This window comes from Podarcis erhardii, assembly GCF_964252035.2.
Source record: "Podarcis erhardii genome assembly, chromosome: 7".
In the NCBI taxonomy this organism is placed as follows: Eukaryota; Metazoa; Chordata; class Lepidosauria; order Squamata; family Lacertidae; genus Podarcis; species Podarcis erhardii.
This window is the reverse complement of record NC_138511.1, coordinates 27,251,655-27,277,513: the sequence shown is the minus strand read 5'-3', so window position 1 is coordinate 27,277,513 and position 25,859 is coordinate 27,251,655. Positions and strand designations below refer to the sequence as shown.

General features: G+C 45.4%; 1 protein-coding gene across 6 annotated transcripts in view; it reads right to left on the bottom strand.

Moving 5' to 3' along the window:
- The window catches only part of VWA5B1 (von Willebrand factor A domain containing 5B1), a 67,257-nt gene that overhangs the window by 11,841 nt on the left and 29,557 nt on the right, over positions 1 to 25,859 (bottom strand). For all 6 annotated transcript variants that reach the window (XM_081870791.1, XM_081870792.1, XM_081870795.1 and 3 more), the window contains 6 exons: positions 22,283 to 22,393; positions 20,811 to 21,013; positions 19,663 to 19,777; positions 8,007 to 8,192; positions 4,574 to 4,769; positions 2,606 to 2,802 (listed from right to left, as the gene is read on the bottom strand). In XM_081870791.1, coding sequence (XP_081726917.1) covers positions 2,606 to 2,802; positions 4,574 to 4,769; positions 8,007 to 8,192; positions 19,663 to 19,777; positions 20,811 to 21,013; positions 22,283 to 22,393 — 1,008 coding nt within the window. The remainder of the gene's footprint in view (positions 1 to 2,605; positions 2,803 to 4,573; positions 4,770 to 8,006; positions 8,193 to 19,662; positions 19,778 to 20,810; positions 21,014 to 22,282; positions 22,394 to 25,859) is intronic.

Genomic DNA, 25,859 nt, shown 5'->3' with positions numbered 1-25,859 from the left:
CATTTGCTCTGGGGCAAACCTTTTGGCGCTGCATGGGTGGGGCTTGAGGCAAAAGTCAGAGGAGCAGCAGCAGATGAGATGCTTACCTTTGTGCAGCAGGCTTCATTCCAGCCACACCAAAGCCAAACATTTACACACAGACAGACACACAGAGCCACAAGCCCTAAATAAGATTTTCTACTTTCAAAGGGTTTCCCATTCTCCACCTCAGTAACTCTAATTTCTGCTCAGTTAGGTAGACCACTGCTACTATTCCTCAGATTGCAGACTGGGCTTCCCACAAGGTCTCTTAGGGACCAAGTTCCCTTCACCTCCCCCTAAAATATTTGAAGGGTCCGAGGGTCCGCAAAGTTGATGGGCATTGCCATTCAAATGGTGTGCGTATGCTGTGTCTTGTGATCTGTTATACAGGGCAGGGCTGGCTTGCCCCCCCCCCATATTTTATTCAAGTTGGCATCCCTGAGCAGGCATCTTACAGCAAGCTAAACCTGAGTCCAAACAACAGCTTTCACGCTGTAATTAAAGACAGCACACACACAGGGACGTGGGTGGTGCTGTGGGTTAAACCACAGAGCCTAGGACTTGCTGATCAGATGGTCGGCAGTTCGAATCCCCATGATGGGGTGAGTTCCCGTTGCTCAGTCCCAGCTCCTGCCAACCTAGCAGTTCGAAAGCATGTCAAAGTGCAAGTATATAAATAGGTACCACTCTGGCGGGAAGGTAAACGGCGTTTCCGTGCGCTGCTCTGGTTTCCCAGAAGCAGCTTAGTCATGCTGGCCACATGACCCGGAAGCTGTACGCCGGCTCCCTCGGCCAGTAAAGCGAGATGAGCGCCGCAACCCCAGTGGGTCACAACAGGACCTAATGGTCAGGGGTCCCTTTACCTTTAATATTTCTGAATACCAGTTGCTGGAAACCCCGGAAGGGATAGTGCTCTTGTGCTCGAATCCTGCTTCCTGGTTTGCTGCAGGTACCTGGTTGGCCACTGGGACAACGGGATGCTGGATTAGATAGGCTGTTGGCCTGATCCAGCAGGCCTCTTATGCTCACGTATTCTTAATCATGCTGTGTTTGAGCAAGAGAGAGTCTCACACTGCCTCAAAGACTTACTCCTTACGGCATAAGCTTTCATGCTCACTTCATCAGATGCGCTTCGGTTAAGTACCCAGTGAAGCTAGCGGCTCTCCACAATGATTCCAACCACAGTTAATCTTCGAGGTGCTACAAGGACTCTTAATGGTTTATAGAGCCAACTGACCGGCACCGACACCTCTGAACGTCATGTCTCAAGTGATCTATGCTGCTCCACTTATTGGAAAGGTTTCGTTGACCTCTTGTGAGGTAGACAAAGCAAAATATACGAGCTTCAGCCAGCCAGCTGCTTTAATTACAGAGAGGAAGATTAGGTGTATGATACCAGGGCTCAGTTGCTTGGTAACCACAGCTGGAACCTCTGTGATGTTCTGTGGCGTTCTGTATGTTTTAAACAAGGCCCTTTCTTAGAAGGGGGTGGGGATTAGGGATTCATATACGTAGTACTGAGAGGGTCACACTCCATTCCTAGGTTCACTTTTTTAATACTTTTTTTTTTTTAAAGGATAGCTGTGTTTTGGTTTGCATATTGTTTAGGAATGTGTGAGTTTGACAAGTGGATTTCAGTTGCTGGGAATCACAGTTGGGGAGAGTGCTGTGTTGCCCTCTCCTCCTGCTTGTGGTGCTTCCCATTGGGAGAATCTGCTTGGCTACTGTGTGAACAGGATCCTGGCCCATTGGCCTGATCTAGCAGACGCTTCTTACGTTCAGAGATTTTCAAGGAGAATGTATCTTCTGATTGCTCCTGTTCTGCATTTAGAAGAAAGGTACCGTGTTTTTCACTCTATAAGACGCACCTTTTCCCCTTCAAAAATGAAGGGGAAATGTGTGTGTGCATCTTATAGAGCGAATGCAGGCTCCTTGGCTTCAGCGATAGCAATGCGAAGCCTCCGAAGCGCAGAGGGAGAGCTCCCGCTGAGCTCCGGGGGCTTCAGGCAGCTATCCGCAAGCCTTCGGAGCGCAGCAGGAGTTCCCGCAGCGCTCCGAAGGCTTGCGGAAAGCCGCCTGAAGCCTGGAGAGCGAGAGGGGTTAGTGCACACCAATCCCTCTTGCTCTCCAGGCTTCGCTTCGCTGGAGAGGCGCTGCACAGTTTTCCCTCTCTGCGCAGCGCCCCTTCAGCGAAGCGGGAGGAGAAATGGAAGGGGCTCCGTTTCTCCTACCGCTTCGCTGAAGGGGTGCTGCGGAGGGGAAATTTTTTCCCCCCTGTTCTCCCCCTCCTATGGTCTGGTGCGTCCTACAGAGTGAAACATACGGTATCGTCAGATTTCCTTTGAACACCCCTTGCATTCCCATCTACAGACATATTTCCCCATTAAAGATCTGTTCTCGACTTCCTCTGCGGAAAGAGTCTACTGTAGTGCGAGATAGCTTGAGCCACTTGCCCTGGTGTGCTGAACTTTCGGAGGTGTGGCAAATAAGCTTTTGACACACCCATTAGAAAACAACAAAAAGGCAGCTCCAGGGACAACCCCCCCCCCAACGTATCTTTTACTCAAAGTGCAAGGAAGCTTACCTGAAACTCCACCTGCCACAATGGCGGTTCTGGGCTGAGTTGGGTGAGATCCTGCAGCTGGGCCTTCCGAAGCGGATTCTTAATGAGGGCAGAGCTGGGGTCGCTGGCCGTGGGAACCTTCCGGAATGGTTCGTGGTCAGCAATTTGATTGGTGCTGTACGCCCTACGCCGTGACGGAGCTGTTGTCGCGTCCACTCCTGGGAAGACAAAACACCAATAGGTTGTATGCAACTAAGTCCGACTTAGACTAGGCCCACTGAAATTAATGAACCTAAGTTAGCCATGCCCATTAACTTCGATGGACCTACTTTGAGTAGGACCAGCCTTGGATACAACTCTATTTTACATAGCAATATAGGCAGGGGGCCAGGGGAAAGTTAATAGGTAAAGCTCTCCTCAAAGCAGCAGCTCCCTTGAGAAATAAAATCAGTCAACTAATAAAAAGGCTGGTAAAAGCTACACCTGGCCACTGAGGTCACCTGGGCCTCTCGTGACAGGGGTGGATACATGAGCAGCCACAGACTGTGGACCATACAAGAGGTAAAGGTAAAGGGCCTCTGGACAGTTAAGTCCAGTCAATGGTGACTATGGTGTGGCGGCGCTCATCTCGCTTTCAGGCCGAGGGAGCCAGCGTTTGTTCACAGACAGCTTTCTGGGTCATGTGGTCAACATGATTAAAACGCTTCTGGCACAACAGAACACCAATACAGAAACCAGAGCGCACAGAAACGCCGTTTACCTTCCCGCCGCAGCAGTACCTATTTATCTACTTGCACTGGCATGCTTTCAAACTGCTAGGTTGGCAGGGTCATTCCACATCAAAACACCTGATTTTAATACTCGACCGTGCTCTCACGACTCAAATTTCCTTCAAGAATTTTTTAAAAATTAGTTTTATTTTGATACCCAAATAAGCCCAATTGGTTGAAAAATAAGCGAAACAGGAGGGTTTTTTCTAAACTGATACAGAAATTACATTATCCTAAATCGCTCAAAAATCAAAAAAATTTAAAAATTCTCCTGCGCCCAATTTTGGACCAAAATATCTTTAAAAATTAATTTGAGGTTCTATCATAGGTATCTACACATTTAAAAAAATTGAAGAAAATCTGAGTTATAAGAGCACATGGCACCAGGTGATTTGGCGTGGAATGACCCTTCAAGGAGCCTAAGGTAGCATCTGTGGCTCTCTCCCTCTTCATTTGACTCTCACAATCCTGTGAAGTAGGTTAGCTCTAGAGATGGTTACTGGTCCAAGGTCACCCAGCGTGCTTCACAGATGAGTGGGGATTTGAACCCGGGTCTCTCCAGGTCCTAGCCCAGCACTCTAACCACTTTGCCACACTGGCTTTCATCTAAATTGTGGTGCTTTACTGCACCAGATAAAAATGCCTTTCCAGAATGAGCCCCTGCACTTTGCGCCATTATGAACTGTAAAGCAACATGCAAAAGGAACCAAAATAAGGTGGCTTCTTTCCCAAGGACTTGGCAGAAAGACAACTCCATTTTCATTTAAAGGTGAACCTACCTAATTCACACTTTCTGAACCAATACACAAAATGAAGCATGGCTATCCTTCAAAACGAGCCCTTCTCTGAATTCTGCAATGGAGATCTCCAACCAAACATTGCATACAAAAATAATAATTAAAAAAAATGAATATGTATGGGGGGAAATGCACACGTTCGTGAATATAATGCACATATTAGGGAAAGTTGCTTTGCAAAAGATGTGTGAATTAGGCAAAATTGCATAAAAGCATGCGTATATGAAAATAAACTTGCACAAGGACGTTAATGAATTTTCATGAGGTCGCCGCCACACTGCCAAACTTGATCTGGAAACATGGAAAATGGAGCAAAACGTCTGGGAAAGGAGGAACATTTAGGAACAGTAAAGGAGAAAATCTTCTTTTCCCCTTTTACATGTATGAACCACATCCAAAGAGCTGAAGGAGAGGAAACTGACCAGAGTCCACTTCCGATTCACTTCCCAGGTCTCCTCCAACCCCCAGGAGTTCAGGGGTCCTCTCTGAAGGCAACCCGGTTTCTGAATCCTTGAGGCAGCCCCAGACATCCGAGTGACCTCCTTCTTCTTGTGAGTGGAAGAAAACAGAGCTGCCAGACTCTTGGGAATGCAGCATGCTGTAGCGTCGCCTCTTGTCCTAATAATAATAATCAATAATAAATTTTGATTTATACCCCGCCCTTCCCGGTTCAGAAAACTGGGCTCAGGGTGGCTAACAACAAATTTAAAACATTTGATGTAACAAAAAACAGCATAAAATACAGAATTGGACAAAATGACAGGAAGGATTCGAAACCTGCGGGACCAGAGATTTACAGAAGATTGGAAGAAGTATATGAATTATTTGAAGAGCAGCTGTAATCAACAAATTACGCTAGTAGGACTACAAGATGTTTTGTGAGGAGAAATATTTGAAGTGTTATAAAGCAGAAAAAGATAGAGATATTGGTTATGAGTTTGAAATGTAGAAATGTAACAGGGAAGATAAGAAATGCATACTGAGAGATTAGATTGGAAAATTTTCAGACAAGATTGATGGAAGTCAAAAATTCGAATAAGATCTAAAAGTATGTTTAATTACTGTTGAAAATGATATGTTAAAAAATACACACACACACACACACACACACACACATATATATATATATATATATATACACACATACACACAGTATAAAACGTGAATAACAATAAATTCAGAATTCAAAAATCAATTTTTTTGGGGGGGGGGGAATCCATCCAATAAACAATAGATGATCGCCAAGGCTAGCTGGCTAAATTAGTCCTATTTGGGCCAGCGAGGAGACCGGGGAGAATTAGCTGTGGGATCCCAGATCCTAGAGGAGAGAGGAAGGAAACTGGTTCAAAAGGATCGTTTAGCTCCCGCTGCAAAGCTAGCTGATACTGCCCCACACCATTTGGTCCATCTGTCTTGTTGCTGTCTACACTGACTGGCAGCAGCCATCCAGGGTTTCAGACAGGCTTCTCTCCCAGTCCTACCTGGAATTAAACATGGGACCTTCTGCATGCAAAGCAGGTGCTCTAATGATAAGCTACAGCCCTTCTCCACTTGCTGTCTTTTTTCCCTTTTCTTCTTCTTCTTGACTTAAGAAAGTTATAAAGGTAAAGGTAAAGGGACCCCTGACCATTAGGTCCAGTCGCAGATGACTCTGGGGTTGCGGCGCTCATCTCGCTTTATTGGCCGAGGGAGCCGGTGTATAGCTTCCGAGTCATGTGGCCAGCATGACTAAGCCGCTTCTGGTGAACCAGAGCAGGGCACGGAAACACCGTTTACCTTCCCGCCAGAGTGGTACCTATTTATCTACTTGCACTTTGAGGTGCTTTCGAACTGCTAGGTTGGCAGGAGCAGGGACCGAGCAATGGGAGCTCACCCCGTCATGGGGATTCGAATTGCCAACCTTCTGATCGGCAAGTCCTAGGCTCTGTGGTTTAACCCACAGCGCCACCTGCGTCCCTCTTAAGGAAGTTATACAGACAGCAAAACGAAGAAGCCTAAATTAACATTGCCTCCTACTGATAAGAAATAATAATAACTATTACAATAATGAAAATACGAAATATACATTTACTTCCCCTTTTGAACTTCTATTCTGTTTACAATATATCACTATTCTATAAGAATCTATTATATCCTTTTATTATATCCTATTATTTTATTTCTCAAATTCAACCTAACCCTCCCTTCCTCCCCACTGCTTCCCTTCACCTGTGTGAGATCTTCCCATCATAATTTTTTTTTCTAGTTGCTTTAACAAAATAGAATAACATGAAAACTGTTAAATTATAATTACAGTACTTCTTTCGTCCTTACACACTTAACAATTGCCTATTAAGAGTTTTGCTTTAACACCATATTTCTTCCTGTATTCCCCTATGCATTCCCATTCTGTGTAGAATTTTTGATTGGAGCAGCTCCTGATTGATGCAGTCATTTTTGCCATCTCGGCAAACTGTCTTTTTTTCTCCTGGATCTGATTTCTCAGGTGAGGGTGACCATCAATAAAAGATGCCTACTTATATGGCTGAAAAATTGCCTCATTGAGTTCGGCCTTGTCTGCTGTAACTGGGAGTGGATCTCCCGATTCTCACGGCATTGAGTTTGTATAATGCCTTCTACACGGAATCATAGAATTGTAGTGTTGGAAGGGACCCCAAGGGTCATCTAGTCCAACCCCCTGCAATGCAGGAATCTCAGCTGAACAGGGTAGGGCTGTGACCTGGATTCAAGAACTAAGGTATTTACTTGCCCCCAAATGGAAAGAACAGAAGTCCCAGCAAAGGAAGAATGGATATAAAAACTTATGGAGAAATGGCAAAATTTACCAGAAGAATAAGAAATCAAGATACAGTGGTACCTTGGGTTACATATTCTTCAGGCTACAGACTCCGCTAACCCAGAAATAGTACCGCGGGTTAAGAACTTTGCTTCAGGATGAGAACAGAAATTGTGCTCCAGCGGCACGACGGCAGCAGGAGGCCCCATTAGTTAAAGTGGTGCTTCAGGTTAAGAACAGTTTCAGGTTAAGAACAGACCTCCGGAACGAATTAAGTACTTAACCCGAGGCACCACTGTAACAATTTTTTGAATTAAAAAAGGGAAATGGTTTGTTGAATATTTACAGATGAATTATAAAGAGATGAAACCATTGGCAGGATTATCGTAACAACCTGCAGTTTTATAAGAGTATATATTTAAAGAAGATGAGTAAATGAGCAAATTACGTTAATTTGGATATGCAGAAGATATTAAAACTGCAGAAAGTGGGGGAAGGAAGTCAAGTTTTGAAATGTCAAAATGACTAAAATTAGTGAAATGTATAAAATTAGTGAAACGTATAAACTTGAAAAGTATAAATAGATTGATAGATAAACAATTAAAAAAACAAATTCACCATCTCAAAAGAATGGCCCGGACTGGCCAGTTAATGCAATCAGTGACCATTATCTTGACAGACAGGAGAAAAGCCACACTCAAATTTCTGTTGTAGACCGCCTCTTTCTGTGATGTGTCTATGATGCTTTTGGGTGGTCTTTGGTTAAGGGGCTGAGCAATTTCTAAAGTCTTTAAAAGTTCTCACACGCCTTCGTTCTGGGTCCTCGCCTCCTGGCAAGGTGGGGAGGGGAACTCTGCTGCACCAGAAAAATAAGAGCTACCTTGCTTTCACTGGATCTTGCCTCCATCCATTCATCTCTGACTGATAATGGACTTAGGAGACACTGAGACCTTTGATGGTGAGTTGAGCTATAAAAGTCAACCCCATTTGTTTCTGTAATGGGGGAAGAACAGGATGGAGCCAGATCATCGTTAATGGCATTATATTAAGCAGAAGGTTTACTGTGGGGGGTTACTCACCAGCCTGGGGTTCGAAACATACAGGGACGTATCACAGACGATGCTGTAGCCCACCAACCGGTCCCCTGGGAAAAGGCAGCTGGCACTGACAGGTGAGATTAAGACTTCGGCTGTTTCAGGGAAGACCCAGTCCACAGAGACGTCGCTAATGACAGGAGCCATTGCCTTCTTCAGAGATTTTATCATCTAGGAACCCAGAGCAAGAACAAGTCTGTCAAATCAGATTTCAATCACATGTACTGGTAAACCTTTGTGCTGAGATTTGGTCATAGGTAAAGGTAAAGGGACCCCTGACCATTAGGTCCAGTCGTGGCCGACTCTGGGGTTGCGGCGCTCATCTCGCTTTATTGGCCGAGGAAGCCGGCGTACAGCTTCCGGGCCAGCATGACTAAACCGCTTCTGGCAAACCAGAGCAGCACACGGAAACGCCGTTTACCTTCCTGCCGGAGCGGTACCTATTGATCTTCTTGCACTTTGACGTGCTTTCAAACTGCTAGGTTGGCAGGAGCAGGGACCGAGCAGTGGGAGCTCATCCCGTCGCGGGGATTCGAATCGCCAACCTTCTGATCGGCAAGCCCTAGACTCTGTGGTTTAACCCACAGCGCCACCCGCGTCCCTGGTCATAGTTACCCACATATTCAGGCTGCACTACTGCCATGAGTTGTACCTGGAGCTGCCTTTGAAGGCCGTTTGGAAATTTTGGTTAGAGCAAAATATGGACGCAAGGCTGCTCACTGCTATGGAAATCGGCAGAATAAAGAGCTTACGGGTGCTTAGCTTGTTTCTAGGAATAATTGATGTACTGGTATTTAACTGGAAAGCCCTAAAACACCAAATCACTGCCTGCTCCCCTGCATAAAAGATGGGAGAATGTGGGAAACAACACACCTCATGGGAGAGTTTATGCTTTGCATGCAAAATTTTCCAGGTTCAATTCCCAACATTTCCAGGTAGGGTTGAGAGAGACCTGTCTGAAACTTTGGAGAGCCACTGCCAGTCAGCGATGCAGTTACTGAATTAGATGGACCAATGGTCTGACTCAATATAATAAAATTTCCTGTTTAAACCAGCCCTTAGAAACATGAGGACTAGAATCTTGTTTTATTTTTAAGCGAAGGCTCAAAGTGATCCTTAAGCAAAGGCTCATATCCCTATGTGTGATTGCAACAGGTAAAGTCCACTCTCTAAGCCAAATTCACAGTCCACACACTGCATACCAAAGTCCAATAACATTGGTGAACATAACATAGAAAATGCATTACATATGGGGGAATTGCTTGGGGGGGGAACGTTATTTTGAGGAGAAAATGCATACAAATGCAATTATCAGGAGAAATCTGCACAGCAATGCTGATGCCTTTTTCATTTTCAAAGAATCGCAAATGTTGCTGTGGAAATGTGGAAAACTGAATTTAAGAATGAAAAGCTGAGAAGCTGAAACAGACAGATTCTTCTACCCTTACGTATGAGTGAAACCGCCGAGTATGGCTCCAATTAAACAGAGTTCAGGAGGAGTGAAACACAAGACAGAGCAAACCTATGAACATTGTGTGTGTGTGTGTGTGTGTGTGTGTGTGTGTGTGTGTGTTGGGGTGGTGAATCTGCTCACTCCTAACTCCAACCTTCCGAAAGCTTATGATGCAATAAATGTATTTTAAAATGTATTGAAAGTGCCACAGCTGCTTTGTTGATTTTGATTCATTCCTATGCTGCTTCCTTCCTTTGTGTTAGGGCTCCAGGAACAGAGTGCACTAAACACTACACTTACTTTTTTTAAAAAATGTTGTCTGCAGTGCTGCAGTCCTGAGAATCCTCTGCCTCTCCATACCAGTCCATGGTTCAGGAGCTGCTTTCAGAGGCAAGAGAGAGCGAACCCTTCTGCTATAAATCACACGGCAAAACAGGGAAGTGTTGTTTTAGATGAGGCTGCTCTATGTGTCCCCTGAGAGCAGCTGACACTGCTTTTTTCAAAGAAGCCCAATGGCCAAATTAATGGCCCTATAAATGCTTGCTTTCATCTCAGGGATACAGAGCGGAGAATCTCAAGCTTTTGAAGACGCATAAATTCCATCCCCTCATTTGCTCTGTCTCTTTCTCCCCCCCCCCCCCAACTTGGCTGATCTGCAAAAAATAAAAAAATAAAAATTAAAGGTTGTACAAAACTTGTGAGCTGGCAAGATTTTATACAATCCAGACTGGAAGAAGATGAGCCGGTCCACAGACTCTTGAAACCTTCTTTTCCAGCTGGACCAACCCTGATTAGAAGTGTCATTGCTGGACTGTGAGTTGGGAGCTCCAAACATTTTGTGAACATTTATATATTCATGGCATTTTTATCTGACCTTTCCTCCTGTCAGCATTTGGTGTTTGTATGCAACAGCAGGAGGTTACCTTTAGCAAAATGTATCCTTGCTTGGAGCACACCTTTAATTGGAAGGCACTCAGACTAAGTGTAAGATAAGGAAGCTTATGTTTATTAAGGGAAGCGCATTATTGTTTGGAAAGAGTTCTATAGCCCTAGCTAACTAACTAATTGGCGAAACAAAGAAGCTCCTATTGCCACTTCTTTCTTGGAAGATACAAGCAACATGGCCTTGGCGCTTGCAAGTCCAGAAAAAGTGAGAGAGGAGGTGAAGGGGGGAAAGGATGAAACTTAAATGACACTTTGACTTCAAAGGACAGGTCAGCACAGAGATCAAAGGGACAGAGACAATTTAGGAATCTGGACTCTCCCACTATATCTGTCTTAACACCATGCAGAGCCTTCTAAGCAAGCAGAGTTGCACCTCAACATCCATCCAATGTCTCCAAGGAACTCAAGGAGAAATACACTTTCCCTCCTTTTGCTCTGATAATCATAACAATCTTCTTCTTCTTCTCTTCTTTGGTGATCACGCGTAGCAGAGTAAGATTGTCTTCCATAAACACGGTTTTAACAGTGAGTCCGTAAGTGATTGTGGAGACCAATTCTGGATCCACACGTCCTTCCACAGTGGGGACATTGGTTTCCGGGCAGGAATTGATCATGGTGTGGATTTGCCAAGCATGCCTTCCTCTTAGCACTCCCTTGCATCCTGAGTTAGAGTGTCTTGATCAGGCATAGGCAAATTCAGCCCTCCAGATGTTTTGGGACTACAACTCCCATCATCCCTAGCTAACAGGACCAGTGGTCAGGGATTATGGGAATTGTAGTCCCAAAACATCTGGAGGGCCGAGTTTACCTATGCCTGGTCTTGTTAATGCCCTGATAATGATACTGTGATGGCCATTGGACCGGAATCAGGAAGGAGTGGGCATTCCTGGTAAAGAGGGATGCTTGGATAATATGAGAAATTGCATTTGTGAGAGGACGTTGTAGCAGTCAGAGTGCCCAAATGCATATCAAGCCAGGAAAAAACAACAACGAGATAGATCTTTTCAAATATCAGTGATAGCCACTCTTAAAATTACATGCAAACTAGCCTCTCAAACATCTTCACTCTGTTTGTGAGGTGGGATGAAGGAGAACTTTTATGTTACTTGCATTTGAATGAGAAACAGTCTAATCTGCACTTCTTGAACCAACAGGCAAACTGAAACACACCTATCCTTTGAAATTCACCCTTCTCCAAATTTTGCAGTTTTCCTGCCCAATAACGTGTGCAAAAGTGCACCTATTAAGGGCAAGATTGCTTAAAAATCCAAATATCCCTGAAAACAACATGCAAACAATGTGCATGATGTTAAGGGACTGCTTTGAGGAGGGAAGGTGTGTATATATCAAAACTGTGTACAAAGAAAAAAGTGTTTATTAGGAGACATTTGCACCGAAATGGCTGACCCATTTTCAGGAGGGTGTGTAATTAAAAAAAGTCAATCAATCACAAAGCACTTCAGAAAGGTGGAGGACAGTATTTCAGAGCGGGGGAAATGAGAAACTGAAAAGCCCCTGGAAGAGCAGATTTGTCCATCCCTATTTGTGGGCATAAGGGACGCGGGTGGCGCTGTGGGTAAAAGCCTCAGTGCCTAGGGCTTGCCGATCGAAAGGTCGGCGGTTTGAATCCCCGCGGCGGGGTGCGCTCCCGCTGCTCGGTCCCAGCGCCTGCCAACCTAGCAGTTCGAAAGCACCTCAAAGTGCAAGTAGATAAATAGGGACTGCTTACTGGCGGGAAGGTAAACGGCGTTTCCGTGTGCTGCGCTGCCTCGCCAGATGCAGCTTTGTCACGCTGGCCACGTGACCTGGAAGTGTCTCCGGACAGCGCTGGCCCCCGGCCTCTTGAGTGAGATGGGCGCACCAACCCCAGAGTCTGTCAAGACTGGCCCATACGGGCAGGGGTACCTTTACCTTTACCTTTTATTTGTGGGCATGGAAATTGGGAGACAGGGGAACTAGTTCACCTAAGTTCTCCAGCGGGAGAAGAAACCCTTCAGGGGCATCTGGCAGAAGCAGAGCTTTTATCCTTTTCTTCCAAGTCTGACAACCATCCTCCACAAGGCCCCAGACTGAGCATCATTCCAGGGCATGGTGTGAGGAAAACAATGGCTTTTGACGCCAGTCTAACACTTAAAGAGTTGTCGGTGTGGGGAGTCTGACACACCAAGTTGCTTTGACATCACACTGAGGCAAAAAAAAAGCAGCCCTGTTTTATTGCTCCCCCCACCCCCCAATTTCCGGCTACTGAACACCTAGGTTCAGGCCCTGGCTAGAAAACAGAAGGGCTGGTTCCACTTCTTGAGCAAGTTACGTCTCCTCTGCTTCTATTGTCTCCGATGCGTTGAAAGCAAACCCCTTTCTCCAACCAAAACGGTTCTTTCTTCCTGCACATAGACACACGCACTCCCTTGCCAATCTCCCTGCTCTTACACACAAAAGGGTAAATTGCATCTCTCCGGTGACTGGTCCGCGGGGGCGCTTTTCATCCGACATAACTGGGCCCACTCAATGTGTGGGTGTCAGGGAGTGGAAAAAGAGCACCAGCTGCCAAACCGCCTGCCTCCGCAGTCCTTCTGAGACGGGGGGGTGGGGGGGTGGGGGTGGGGGGGGAGAGAGATCATTAGATGATCAGAAGTTTTAGACTCAACTGCAAGACTAGCGATGTGTTGTCACATTAAAAGACCAGAGCATCTTGGAGGAATTTTGAATCGTAATGAAATCCAGGGGGGTGGAGGGTGGGAATGCTTTTTCTAGTGGGATGATGGGGTGAAAGGAGACACTGCAGAGACTGTGCGGCTACTACATTTGATGGCTATTGTCCACCTAGCTCAGTACTGCCTACCACTGACTGGCAGTGGCTCCCAAGGTTTCAGGCAAGGGTCTGTCACCTGGAGATGATGGAGAGTGAACCTGGGATGTTCAACAAGCAAAGCAGGGGCTCTTCTCACTGAGTTATGGCCCTTCCCCCAGAAAACAGAATGACAAAGGACAGGGCTGGCCTCAGATGTGCTCTGCCTGTTTCTATTTTTCAGGCATCGTTTCTGTTTTCTGGACCCTGCCTCTGACAAATCCCTGCCTTATGGATTTTCGCCTCTTGTTAGAATTTTGTTTGTTCAATGCACAATATCCTTTATTTTGTTCTAGGGATTTTATTCCCCCTAGCATCTCAAGGGGCTACATCACTGGGTGGAGGATGGATGCCTCTTTATCAAACACACATGCAAATCCAAGCACACAAACCTTTGAAAGACCTACATTGGCTCCCAGTACGTTTCCGAGCACAATTCAAAGTGTTGGTGCTGACCTTTAAAGCCCTAAACGGCCTCAGTCCAGTATATCTGAAGGAGTGTCTCCTCCCCCATCGTTCTGCCCGGAGACTGAGGTCCAGCTCCGAGGGCCTTCTGGCTGTTCCCTCACTGCGAGAGGCCAAGTTACAGGGAACCAGGCAGAGGGCCTTCTCGGTAGTGGCTCCCGCCCTGTGGAACGCCCTCCCATCAGATGTCAAAGCGATAAACAACTACCTGACATTCAGAAGACATCTGAAGGCAGCCCTGTTCAGGGAAGTTTTTAATATGTGACATTTTAGTGTATTTTTCATCTTTGTTGGAAGCCGCCCAGAGTGGCTGGGGAAACCCAGCCAGATGGGCGGGGTACAAATAATAAATTATTATTATTATTATTATTATTATTATTATTATTATTATTATTTGGCCAGGCTAGGAATATCAGAAGCTGCCTGATACATGATACAAACACATCAGGGTGTGTGGGTGTGTGGGTGTGTGGGTGTGTGTGGGTGTTGGGGAAAATACACAAAGGATCTGAAAGATGAAGCAAACTGTACAGGAGCTTAGAAAGCTGCCTTATACTGAATCAGACCATTGATTCCTCTAACTCAGGATTGTTTACACAGACAAGCAGAAGCTCTCTGAGATTTCAGGCCTTCCCCAGCCTCTGCCTGTAGATGCCAAGGACCTGGGACCTTCTGAAGGCAAAGGATGATGTCTACCAATAGGCTACGATGCTCATAATAAATACAGGAAGCTTCCTTAAGCATTATGACCTATGCTTCACGTAGCTCAGTGCTGTCTACCTGCCAAGGTTTCAAGTGGTACCTGGAGATGCCCAAAGTGAAAATTGGAACCTTCTACATGGGGGCACTGTTGCCTGGAGCTGATGGGAGCCGTAGTTCTAAACATCTGGAGGCACCAGGTTGGCAAAGGCTGCTCTGGTGCCCCCTGAAGGTCCCTTTGATCAATGATCCCAAGTATGAGCCAGCAAATGAAACAATTATTGAGAAAGCCTGGCTCAGCTGCATGCAGTTGTCTGCTGTTCCCAAGTGTGCTGACCTTAGGACACTGGAGTAATATTGATAACAACAAACAAAAATGGAAACTGCGTGTGATCTGAAATGAAGAAAGGAGGGGGAGGGGAAGATGAAGCAGGTCTGTTGGAAAGACAGAATAATTCCCCTCACTTTAGTTTAGAAACAACAGACAAGGAAAAAGACTGAGATTTTTGTGTGCTACTGACAGAATGTAATCTTAAAATAAAGTTTAATTGGGCCATAAATCTCTTGCTGGAAGGAAAAGAATTTGGGGGCTGTGATAAGAACGTTGCAGAGATTCTGGGAGTTGGAAAGGAGTATTAAATCTGCAGTGCATTCAAAAACTGCACACCTTTTCCTAGGCTGAGAGGAAAATGGCAAAGATCTGCAACACGTTTTACTAGTGAGACGAAATGGTTTCTAGCAGACTGTCATCTGTTCTGAGACACTGAAGCAAGGGACGGAAAAATAAGACCTCTGAGAAACTTTGAGATTCAGTTCCACCCCAAGCCACAATGGGAGAAAACAACAGCTGGGAAGTGAAAGAGACAACATCATATACTGTATGGACAGAAGGATTCTCCATGGATATAAGAGTTTTCACACCCAGGGCACAATAAAGGTAATAGTTTGAGTTCCTCACTTAAAGCTTTATACATTTATATACTGTAACATCATGAATGAAAATAATTATGTAGCTGTTAATGAAGGGATTATTATTATTACTGAAATGTAACTGACATTAATTAGGATTATGGAACACACTGATATAAGATTGGAAATGCACCCAAACCATCATGAGGGGAGCCACTTTCACTAGAATGTAATAATTGGGAGTTGATTGGCACTTTGATAATTGTATAGTTTGTTATTGCTATAATTTGGTTATTTTGGGGGGTATATTGGAAAACTAATTTTAAAATGTTATTTAAAAAGTGTGCTGAACTTAATTGCTAGTTTTGTCTTTGGCTCATGCTTCTCTGCAGCAGGGTGACCAAACTTAAACTGAGCTCATCGACCATCTTCCCTGCACTGGCTGACTCCAATCAAAAAATTTTAATGATAGAAAACAACTGATTCCAGGTGGCTTTCTCCTCTGGAAGCTAAGGCCCGAAAAAGATCCAATATGGAGGCCAAATGGCCAAAATATTGGGAAATATTAGAAAAAGATGGAGACAATTGGAAGTTGCAGAGTTTGGAGAAAATGAAGGATAAAGTGCGAGACTGGTTACATTACGCTCAGATTAAAGAAGTTTTTAAAAATGACAAAAAGTTAGGGTTCCAGGTAGAGAAATCGAAGTTGGAAACAGAACTGTTAGAACCAAAGACTAAGGTATTATCAAGAATGTATAACTTGCTGTTAAAATGGAATACACAAGACGAAATGGTTAAATCGGCTATGATAAAGTGGGCACAGGACATTGGGCATAACATTATGTTTGAGGACTGGGAAAGGTTGTGGACCACTGGGCTGAACTTCACTGCATGTAATGCTCTGAAGGAAAATGTAATGAAAATGATATACAGATGGTACATGACCCCAGTTAAACTTGCCAAAATATACCATTTGTCTGATAATAAATGTTGGAAATGTAAAGAAAATGAAGGAACATTCTTTCACCTTTGGTGGACCTGCCCTAAAGTGAAGGCCTTCTGGGAAATGATTTATAATGAGTTGAAAAAGGTATTTAAGTATACCTTCACTAAGAAACCAGAAGCCTTCCTTCTGGGTATGGTCGGCCAGAAGGTGTTAAAGAAGGACCGAACATTTTTTATGTATGCAACAACGGCAGCAAGGATACTCATCGCTAAGAACTGGAAAACTCAAGATCTACCCACACTGGAAGAGTGGCAGATGCAGCTGATGGACTATATGCAATTGGCCGAGATGACTGGCAGAATCCGAGACCTGGGAGAAGAGAGGGTTGAAGAAGACTGGAAGAAATTTAAGATTTATCTACAAAAATATTGTAATTTGGTTGAATGTTAAGAAGGATACTAGATCATAAATAATTGTCCACCACTGAATTAGATTTGAATTTGACGATAAGTGAGATTAAGGAAAATATAATTTTTTTGGAGAACTGCTAGATTTTATTTAAATGAGCGGATATAAGGTTCTAAACAAGATGATAATTTGCTTGAAAAAACTTTATAACGATGTAAGTGGGAGCGGGAGACGTGAGGGAGTCCAAAGAAGTGATGAAACTATGTTATGATATAAGTAATGTTGTTTATTATTTATGTATTGTATTCAAAAACTTTAATAAATATTTATAAAAAAACAACAACAACTGATTCCAAAGCACTTCAAAGTTTGCACTGGCTTCCTAAAGCCAGGTGAAAACTCTCAGGCACACAAAAATGGGTGCACTGGGGCCATCATTCTGATGATTCTAGTCCCTAACTTGGGAAGATGGACTTGGAAGTAGTGGTTGGTCTTCAGGGCACACTTTGTCCCTTCCCCAGACTTACGGGGGCGGGGAGAGCAGATCTATGCACATTTCCACAGTGGAAAAACTCTTGCAATTGATTTGCTTTGGAGTGGATTTAAAGTTGCTTAGACACTTTGGAGCATGTCTGAGAACCCACCTCCAACTACCACTTTCTGAATCATGGTTCACAAATTGCCATCTGTAGGCCCATATATATATATATATATATATGCTTTCGTAGATTTTCACGGGTACAGGAATGCAGGTTTTGGTGTCCTCGGGTGTCTTCCCGTGTAAAAGTTGGGGTGTCTAGGCGACGTTTCGACGAGGTCTCACTCGTCATCTTCAGGCTGGTGCTTTCGGCTTCTTGTTACTGGAACAGAGCAGGATCTCAGTGTTTGAGTTCCTATAAATACTGTAGAGGGGGTGTGGTGTATAGCCTCCAATGTTCTGGGCAGAGAGGAAGTTCCCAGGCTAGTGTGCCTTTTCTTCTTTTGCAGATTCCAAATTGCTCTTTAACACGGAACATCACCACAAGAGAATAATCATGGAAGCCATCGAGATAGAGAAACACCCTCACAACATGAACAAGCGTGACGACACATCCCGCTTGCCAGACATCTGGAAATTAGCCCTCCCCACAAAAACTGACACCAGATCCAGAGGCACACAGAACGCCAACACCAATCAACCACACCAGACCCAAACCCAGACCCTCTCCACAGATGAATTACAGACACCATCCAGTAGCCAATCCATGGTGGCACCTCCAGATGCTGCACCCCCCTGCAATCCCTACACAGATCTGGCTGACACAAGCCACAAAACCACAGCTCGCCCCTATACACGAAGCCAAGCCAGAGCACAACTAAGTACAGTACAGCCATCTTCTCAGGAAAACTCTTCACAAAGTTCAAGAGGTCAAGACACAAAGACTTTAACAACTAATCCACACCTAATGACCCACCTAAGTGGTACTCAGGATATCACTCAAGAAATCACTCAAGATATCTCTCAAGTAATTAAGGAACAAAAGAAGAAAAGGCACACTAGCCTGGGAACTTCCTCTCTGCCCAGAACATTGGAGGCTATACACCACACCCCCTCTACAGTATTTATAGGAACTCAAACACTGAGATCCTGCTCTGTTCCAGTAACAAGAAGCCGAAAGCACCAGCCTGAAGATGACGAGTGAGACCTCGTCGAAACGTCGCCTAGACACCCCAACTTTTACACTGGAAGACACCCGAGGACACCAAAACCTGCATATATATATATATATATATATATATATATATATATATATATAAATAAAACTTTTTTTGGGAGTGTTCTAAATTAGATCTGTCTTCTTTTACTTCTGCATGTGATTCTTGTACAGTCGTGCAGAGGACGGAGTGGAGGCAGCAAGTGTATTGAGTGGGCAGGGACAATATCACCAGAACGGTAGGAGGTACCTATTGCCACAGCACACTTCCCATCATTCCCCAACAGTCCTCCTTGGGTTCAAGGGGAGCCCAATAGCCTGTCAGAGCTTGGGGCCAGGGAACTGGAAGCCATCAGATAGTTTTCCCAGGCAGGCAGGCTAAGTCAGGCAGAAGCAGCTTCAACAGACATCAGGACCCTGGACAGCTCACAGCGACCCCTGTTGGATAAACATCTCAGCAGATTGCTGAGACCATCTGAAGCAGGGGTCAGCAAAGGCCGGTGTCTCCAGCGCCAATCGCAAGGCAAGTGGGGGGGGGGGCGAGGGAGCGCATGCCCATATGTGTGCGCACATGCTATTTCCGGGTTGGAGGAGCACCGGAAATAGCTTGTGCGCATGTGCACGGGCCTCCTCCAACCCGGATGTGCACCAGAAATGATGCTTGCCCATGTGCAAATAACGCTTGCACATGCACACAGGCTATTTCCAGTGCTCCTCCGACCCGGAAGTGGGCAGCCACACAGCACAGCACCAGTAAGAATGGGCGGCGGCAGCGGGGATCGCCACGGGCCAGATAAACGAGTCCCTCAGGCCTTATCCGGCCCACGGGCCTTAGTTTGGGGACCCCTGATCTGAAGCCTTAGGTAGCTTGGCAAAGCCTGTACTGTACTTGACTTCTCCTTCTTGGAGAAACTAGCTGTGCTATCTTAAAGGGCTCTTACCAGGTTGTGCAAACATGGCTTTTACAAGATCAATGAGTTAGGTATGCTTGGGAGCTTGTTCTCGAGCCTGATAAAGGTGGGAGGAGCTGCAGCATCTTCCCCATCAGTATCTTCCCCAGGGGTTACATTTTGGGGGTTATGTGATAGAGAAAGTTTATAGAACAATGCATTCCATATGGAAAGTATGTGGGGTTGGGGGGAGAGAGAGGTAGAGAACTTTTCTTCCCCTCTCATAATCCTGTAACTCAGCTGCCTGGCTGGCTGGAAGAGTGAAGAGGAGCAGCCCACATTGCAACCCTTTCTTGCAAAGGAGATGGAAAACCACAGCAGTACCTTTGGCTGCAACCTCTCTCCCTCGACCAGGAATTCCGCACTTCCTTTGGACACGGCAGCCAGGCCATTCACCAGCCTCCGACAGGCATTCTGCCCAAGGCCAAAAGTATAGCACCTGCAAGAGGAAAAGACAGAGGGACTGGGTGCGCCCGCAATGGTGGTGAAGGGAAATGCCGAGACTCTGGCAGTGGAAAGTTCTGCAAGGCTAGAATTCCAAATGAATTTTGCTCCCATCAACAGCAGAAGCACAGCTGGTGGTGACACGAGAGATAGACTTTTCTGTGACTGCTCCTGCATCGTGAAATTCCCTCCTTAGCAGGATTAGACAGGATTCCTCCTTGTTATTCTTCCTTCCCATTCCTTTCTTTCTATTCAGACAGGCCTTTGGAAACTAAGCCACAGAAGATGCTGGCCACTGTCATTTATTGGGGGTGCGGAGGGTGAAGGGACTTTGGCCGCTAGGAGCTGACTCTTATGCTGTTAGGGCAAGCTGTACTCTAATTGCTGCCTCAAAATCTGTTCTGGTGCATCTTAATTATTCTTTTTAACTAGTTTCTATGACTTTTTATTCTATTTTATTACTTTTTAATTTGTGCGCCTTTCTAGGATGAAGCAGCAGCCAGCCAGGTGAAGTGTGAAAAGGCTCACTCATTCGTCTCTATGGCAACAGAGGTCAATCTTTAAGATGCAAAGGATGGGTACTTAAGCTGGCCAGCTAGAGCCATTACCTTAACAAAGGGAATGGTCTGACCAGGTTCCCTCTTATAGATCCTGCCCTCACAGATACAGAATTGTAGGTTTGGAAGAGACCATCATCCAGACTGACACCCATCAAATCTATAACAGTTTATTAGTCTAATTCTCCTCCCTCCCCACCAAAGTTCTGTCCACCACTTCTTTAGCTTTCTTCCAGTCTTAAACATGAAGGAGAAATGATAGTACAGTCAGACTGAGAGCTTGGGAGCTCACAGAAAGAGCTTTCAGCCTCCACAAAGCCCAGAAAGGCACTTGGTCATGGGAAGATCTGCCTTTGCATTCAGCCTGGCATAAAGGTCACAAGTCAATAAATAGATTTGTCAATACGGTGGAGGATGGGAGAGGCTGTTGCAAAAGCAAGGGGGAGAGGAAATGCCAGAAGGGGCTTCTACCTAGTGGAGAATGAGTGGTTCCGGACAAGCTCGATGACCTTTCCCGTGTTGCTGACGGCGCCATCGGTCAGCAGGAAGAGCAGCCGTGGGTGGCCTTGGTGGATTGGCTGCCGGATGACCCACCTCAAGGGCGACAAGACGTTGGTGCCACCCATGTCAGCACGGAGCTTCTTTATGCTTTCACATGCAACGGCCAAGTTCTCCTGCAGAGGAGCACAAGAACCACCCAGGGGGCTCACACATGGACAAAAGGCAAACTGGCATTTGTGGAGGGGTTCACATGAACAGGAGGAAGGATATGGGGCAGGGTTATGTAAGGGTTATGCTAGGTGAGGAGCAACCAACCTTTTGGGGCCTTGAGAGCACACCTGCAAAATGGGAAAACTATTGTAAGCATGGTGCTGCAACCAAACACACAACGCCATCGATTCCATCAGCTGCAACACAATTGTCATGGATGCAGAAAGGTGGAGGGAGACACCAGCTGGGAAACGTCCAAGGGGACAAGGTTCAGAGCCGGGTGTTTGATGTCCCCAAGTTCTGGTCTTATAAGAGAGGGAGAAAAACTTTTCTCTATTAGCTTCCTCAATGTCATGCACAACTTTATAAATTTCTATCATGGCACCTCTTGCCTTTTCTCTAAACCAAAGTATAATGACAGCATATGTGGCCACTAACTTGGATGGATTTAAAAGCTGATTAGAAAAAAAGTCATGGTGCATAAGGCTATCAATGGCTACTAGGCACAAACTGACTATGTTCCATCTTCAGTGATGGAGACACTGAACGCCAGCTTCTGGGAATTGCAAGTGGGGAGAGAGCACTTAGGTATTCCTTATGGCAGTGGTTCTCAACCTGTGGGTCACCAGATGTTGTTGGACTACAATTCCCATCATCCCTGAGCTCTGGCCTTGCTGGCTAGGGGTGATGGGAGTTGTAGTTCAACAACATCTGGGGACCCACAGGTTGAGAAAGGCTGCCTTATGGGCTTCAAAGAGGCATCTGGTTGGCTAGTGAGAAAAGGTTGCTGGACTAAATGGGCCATCGGCCTGATCCTGCAGGGAACTTCTTACGTTCATATAAGAAGAGAGAACTGGGGGAGGGGGGCGGATAACTCATCTCTCATCAAGATCAATGAGATAGATGAGAATTAGATGGGGGAGATAGCATCATGTGGATAAGTTCAACATTGAGATCATAAGAAATTTACTCACACGGGCCTAATCTACACACAGTGAACTGGTTCCAGAAAATCCTGTTCATTCTTCAGTGAGTGGAGGGTGACAGACCTAGTTGAGGGAGGGGGGGTGTGATGAAGGAGGAAGGTCCAGCTAGCAAGTCCCTACTGCTCCCTTACCATGTGAAACTCTGAAGGGAATTACGGAGTCACCACACGGAGTCTGCTCATGATGGGTTAAGATCTCTGAGGAAAAGGAGATTTAAAATAGAAGAGACAGAAAGCATTCCCTCACCTCGCAGTAGGTCTGGCTGGAAGGAAACAAGGCCTTGAAGGTCGATCCAAATCCAATGATATTGAATAAACACGTTGGCATCAGACTCTTCAGAATAACCAGGAGGGCATCCTGGCGAAGGGAAGAAAGGAACAGAAAGTCAGGACTTCTGCTTGGTAGCAGCATATATGTGGTCCTATTTTTCCCAGAAGTAAAGTCCAGAGACAGCTTTAGTTTCCTTTGGGGAAGAAAAGAAAATAAGGAGTGGAAACTTAACAAGACAAATAGCGGCTGAGGGGTCTGCAAACCAAGTCCTTTGAGGGAGAGTTGAAAGAGCTGGGAATGTTTAGTCTGGAGAGATGAAGATTAAGAAGATCATGCTTTTCAGCTACCTGAATGGCTGTCTTGCTCCAGAGTGGAAACTGCGTTTCAGCAGAACATTAGTAGAGGGCTCTTAATGTTGAGGACTTTTCCTGTTAAGTTGTGGGTGAACATATCAGACGACACAGCAATTCTTCAGACAGCTCTTGTTTATTCACAGACCAGAACAGAACTGAACTGAAGGGTTCAGCCAACCTGCTTATATAGACCTCAACTACAAAGCAACAGTAACAACTTCCAGTAACTATCCAATCACGGAACGTCACTTTCAATTCCTTATTTGCATATGCAGACCTGAGTGAAACTATCTACAGTATCCTCCTGCTGGCCCAGGGTGAGAACTTCAGTACATAAGTTTCAGCAGGGAAATGGGATCCTTCAGGAAGCAGTAGGCTCTCACAATCACACACACACACACACACACACACCAGCATGGCAGCAGGCTGCCCACTTCCCTGAGCAGTGAGAAATTCTGGGGACCAGCACAGCTAAGGGAGCTAAGGCTTTGATTCCTTCGGATCAAAGAGCAGTGGAGATTGATGGCGTCCTTGTGATATTTGTTTTATTTGCAAGTCCTCCCCTTTCAGCCAGCTTGCAGTGCTGCTGTTTTCCTGGATTCCTATGCTCCTTTTACACTGCATTGCCCATTGCATTATGTAACTGTGACCTTTTGATCAACATAATGCCACATCACACCAGAAATTTAAATGGCATAAAAAAAGTACGGCGGAAGACAACCATTAATTCCATCGCATGAAATCATGATGCAAAACTCCCAGGATTTTCTGGGTTGCAAATAGATAGATTCCTCTCCCCCTCCTGGATGATAACACAGAAATTAGCACCAAAGTTCTACAAGATTCCACTAGTAGTTTGCTGGAAAAGTCAGCAAACTTTTTCAGCAGGGGGCCGGTCCACTGTTCCTCAGACCTTGTGGGGGGCCAGACTATATTTTGAAGAAAAATAAAGAACGAATTTCTATGCCCCACAAATAACCCAAAGATGCATTTTAAATAAAAGGACACATTCTACTCGTATAAAAACACACTGATTCCTGGACCATCCGCGGATTGGATTTAGAAGGTGATTGGGCCAGATCCGGCCTCCGGGCCTTAGTTTGCCTACCCGTGTTTTAGACCCTGGGCTAGGGACTGGTGAATCTGCCAGTTTCAGTTGCTCTCAGTTTCTTATTTTCCCAATCTGAAGTCCAATTGTGGGATTTGGCCCTAAGGTCTAAAGTTAGGTGACCCTGAGTTTTGCAGTCTTAGAAGGGCCCCTCTCTTTACAGTGGTACCTCGGGTTACAGACTCCGCTAACCCAGAAATAGTGCCTCAGGTTAAGAACTTTGCTTCAGGATGAGAACAGAAATTGTGCAGCGGCAGCGGAAGGCCCCATTAGCTAAAGTGGTACCTCAGGTTAAGAACAGTTTCAGGTTAAGAACGGACCTCCGGAATGAATTAAGTTCTTAACTCGAGGTACCACTGTAGTTGGTAAAGTGTTTTATTTCCACTTAATTCAAAATGTGTTCTGCTCTGCAGGGTGAGATCCTGGATTTCTGCCCTGGAGGTGCCATGGCCTCCCAAGCAGCACCCCTGCAGACAAATTACTACCCCACCCGGGAACAACCCAGGGCCAGGGTGATTTGTTTAAAATGATATTCCAGACTATTCTCAAGAACATATTCCTGCATTGCAGAGGGTTGGACTAGATGACCCTTGGGGTCCCTTCCAACTCTACAATTCTATGATTTTATGACTCCAGGAGAACCCAAAGTGACAGACACATTCACAGTCATTCAACAGCAGATGCTCCACATCAAGCACACACACTATCCAACAGGGTCCCCTGCTGAGTTCTTTCAAGAGATGTAGATAAAGAGACAGGCTAACAAAGAAGATTAAAAATTAAATACATACAAGGTGAATCACTGTCAGCTATTTACTCACCTTCAAAGGTATTTTTCTCCCTAGCACCAGAACATGTTTCCACCCCCACCCCCCTTGGGAGTTTAAGAAACAAATCTAGATTTCTGATTTCCATTCAGGGAGCTGCCATTAGCAATACAAAGAGACAATGGGTTTCCGCTGCACCCAAAACCATTATTCCGCCCACCCAGGCATAATCTTGTTTATATGAAGATAATATTCCCTTCAGGCGACCCATTTCCAATCTTGCTGTTCATAAACAGAAATTACACTTTCCTCAGACTAGACAAGGTTGCCTTCTCCCTCCCTCCTCTGCTGCTTCTGAATGCACAACACAACAAAACCTTAGCAGGCTCATTTTAAGATGAGTTGAAAAGCTCCGTGATGGAGCACCTGCTTTCTGTACAGGAAGTCCCAGGGCTTTTTTCAGCTGGAACTCACCAGAACTCAGTTCCGGCACCTCTCAGGTGGGCGCATTGCCATAATGTCCCACTCTTCCTTAGGACGTCCCTATTTTCACTGGAGAAACGTTGAAGGGTGTGGAGTTATGCGACCCCCAAGCCAAGGAGATAATCTTTAGAAGACATCTGAAGGCAGCTCTGTATAGTTTTATTATGTTTTCATATATGCTGGAAGCTGCTCAGAGTGGCCAGGGAAACCCAGTCAGATGGGAAGGGTATAAATAATAAAATTGTTGTTGTTGTTGTTGAACAGGACATCCCTATTTTCATCAGAGAATTGTTGAAGTAATATTAGCTGGTAATATTAGCTTGAAAAACCAAGGATTGAATGAGGGATTTTCTGCCTATAAAGCATCTCCTTTGCCACTGATTGCCCATATATGTTGGAAGCTGCTCAGAGTGGCTGGGGCAACTCAGTCAGATGGGCAGGGTATAAATATTATAAATAATAATAATAATAATATTTATGATGCCCCTATTTTCATCAATGTTGGAGGGTATGCAGGGCTGGCTGGCAACCCACCAACATTTTTGTTGTTGTTGTTTAGTCGTTTAGTCGTTTCCGACTCTTCATGGCCGCATGGACCAGAGCACGCCAGGCCCTCCTGTCTTTCATTGCCTCCCGCAGTTTGGTCAAACTCATGTTCGTAGCTTCGAGAACACTGTCCAACCATCTCGTCCTCTGTCGTCCCTTTCTCCTTGTGCCCTCCATCTTTCCCAACATCAGGGTCTTTTCCAGGGAGTCTTCTCTTCTCATGAGGTGGCCAAAGTATTGGAGCCTCAGCTTCAGGATCTGTCCTTCCAGTGAGCACTCAAGGCTGATTTCCTTCA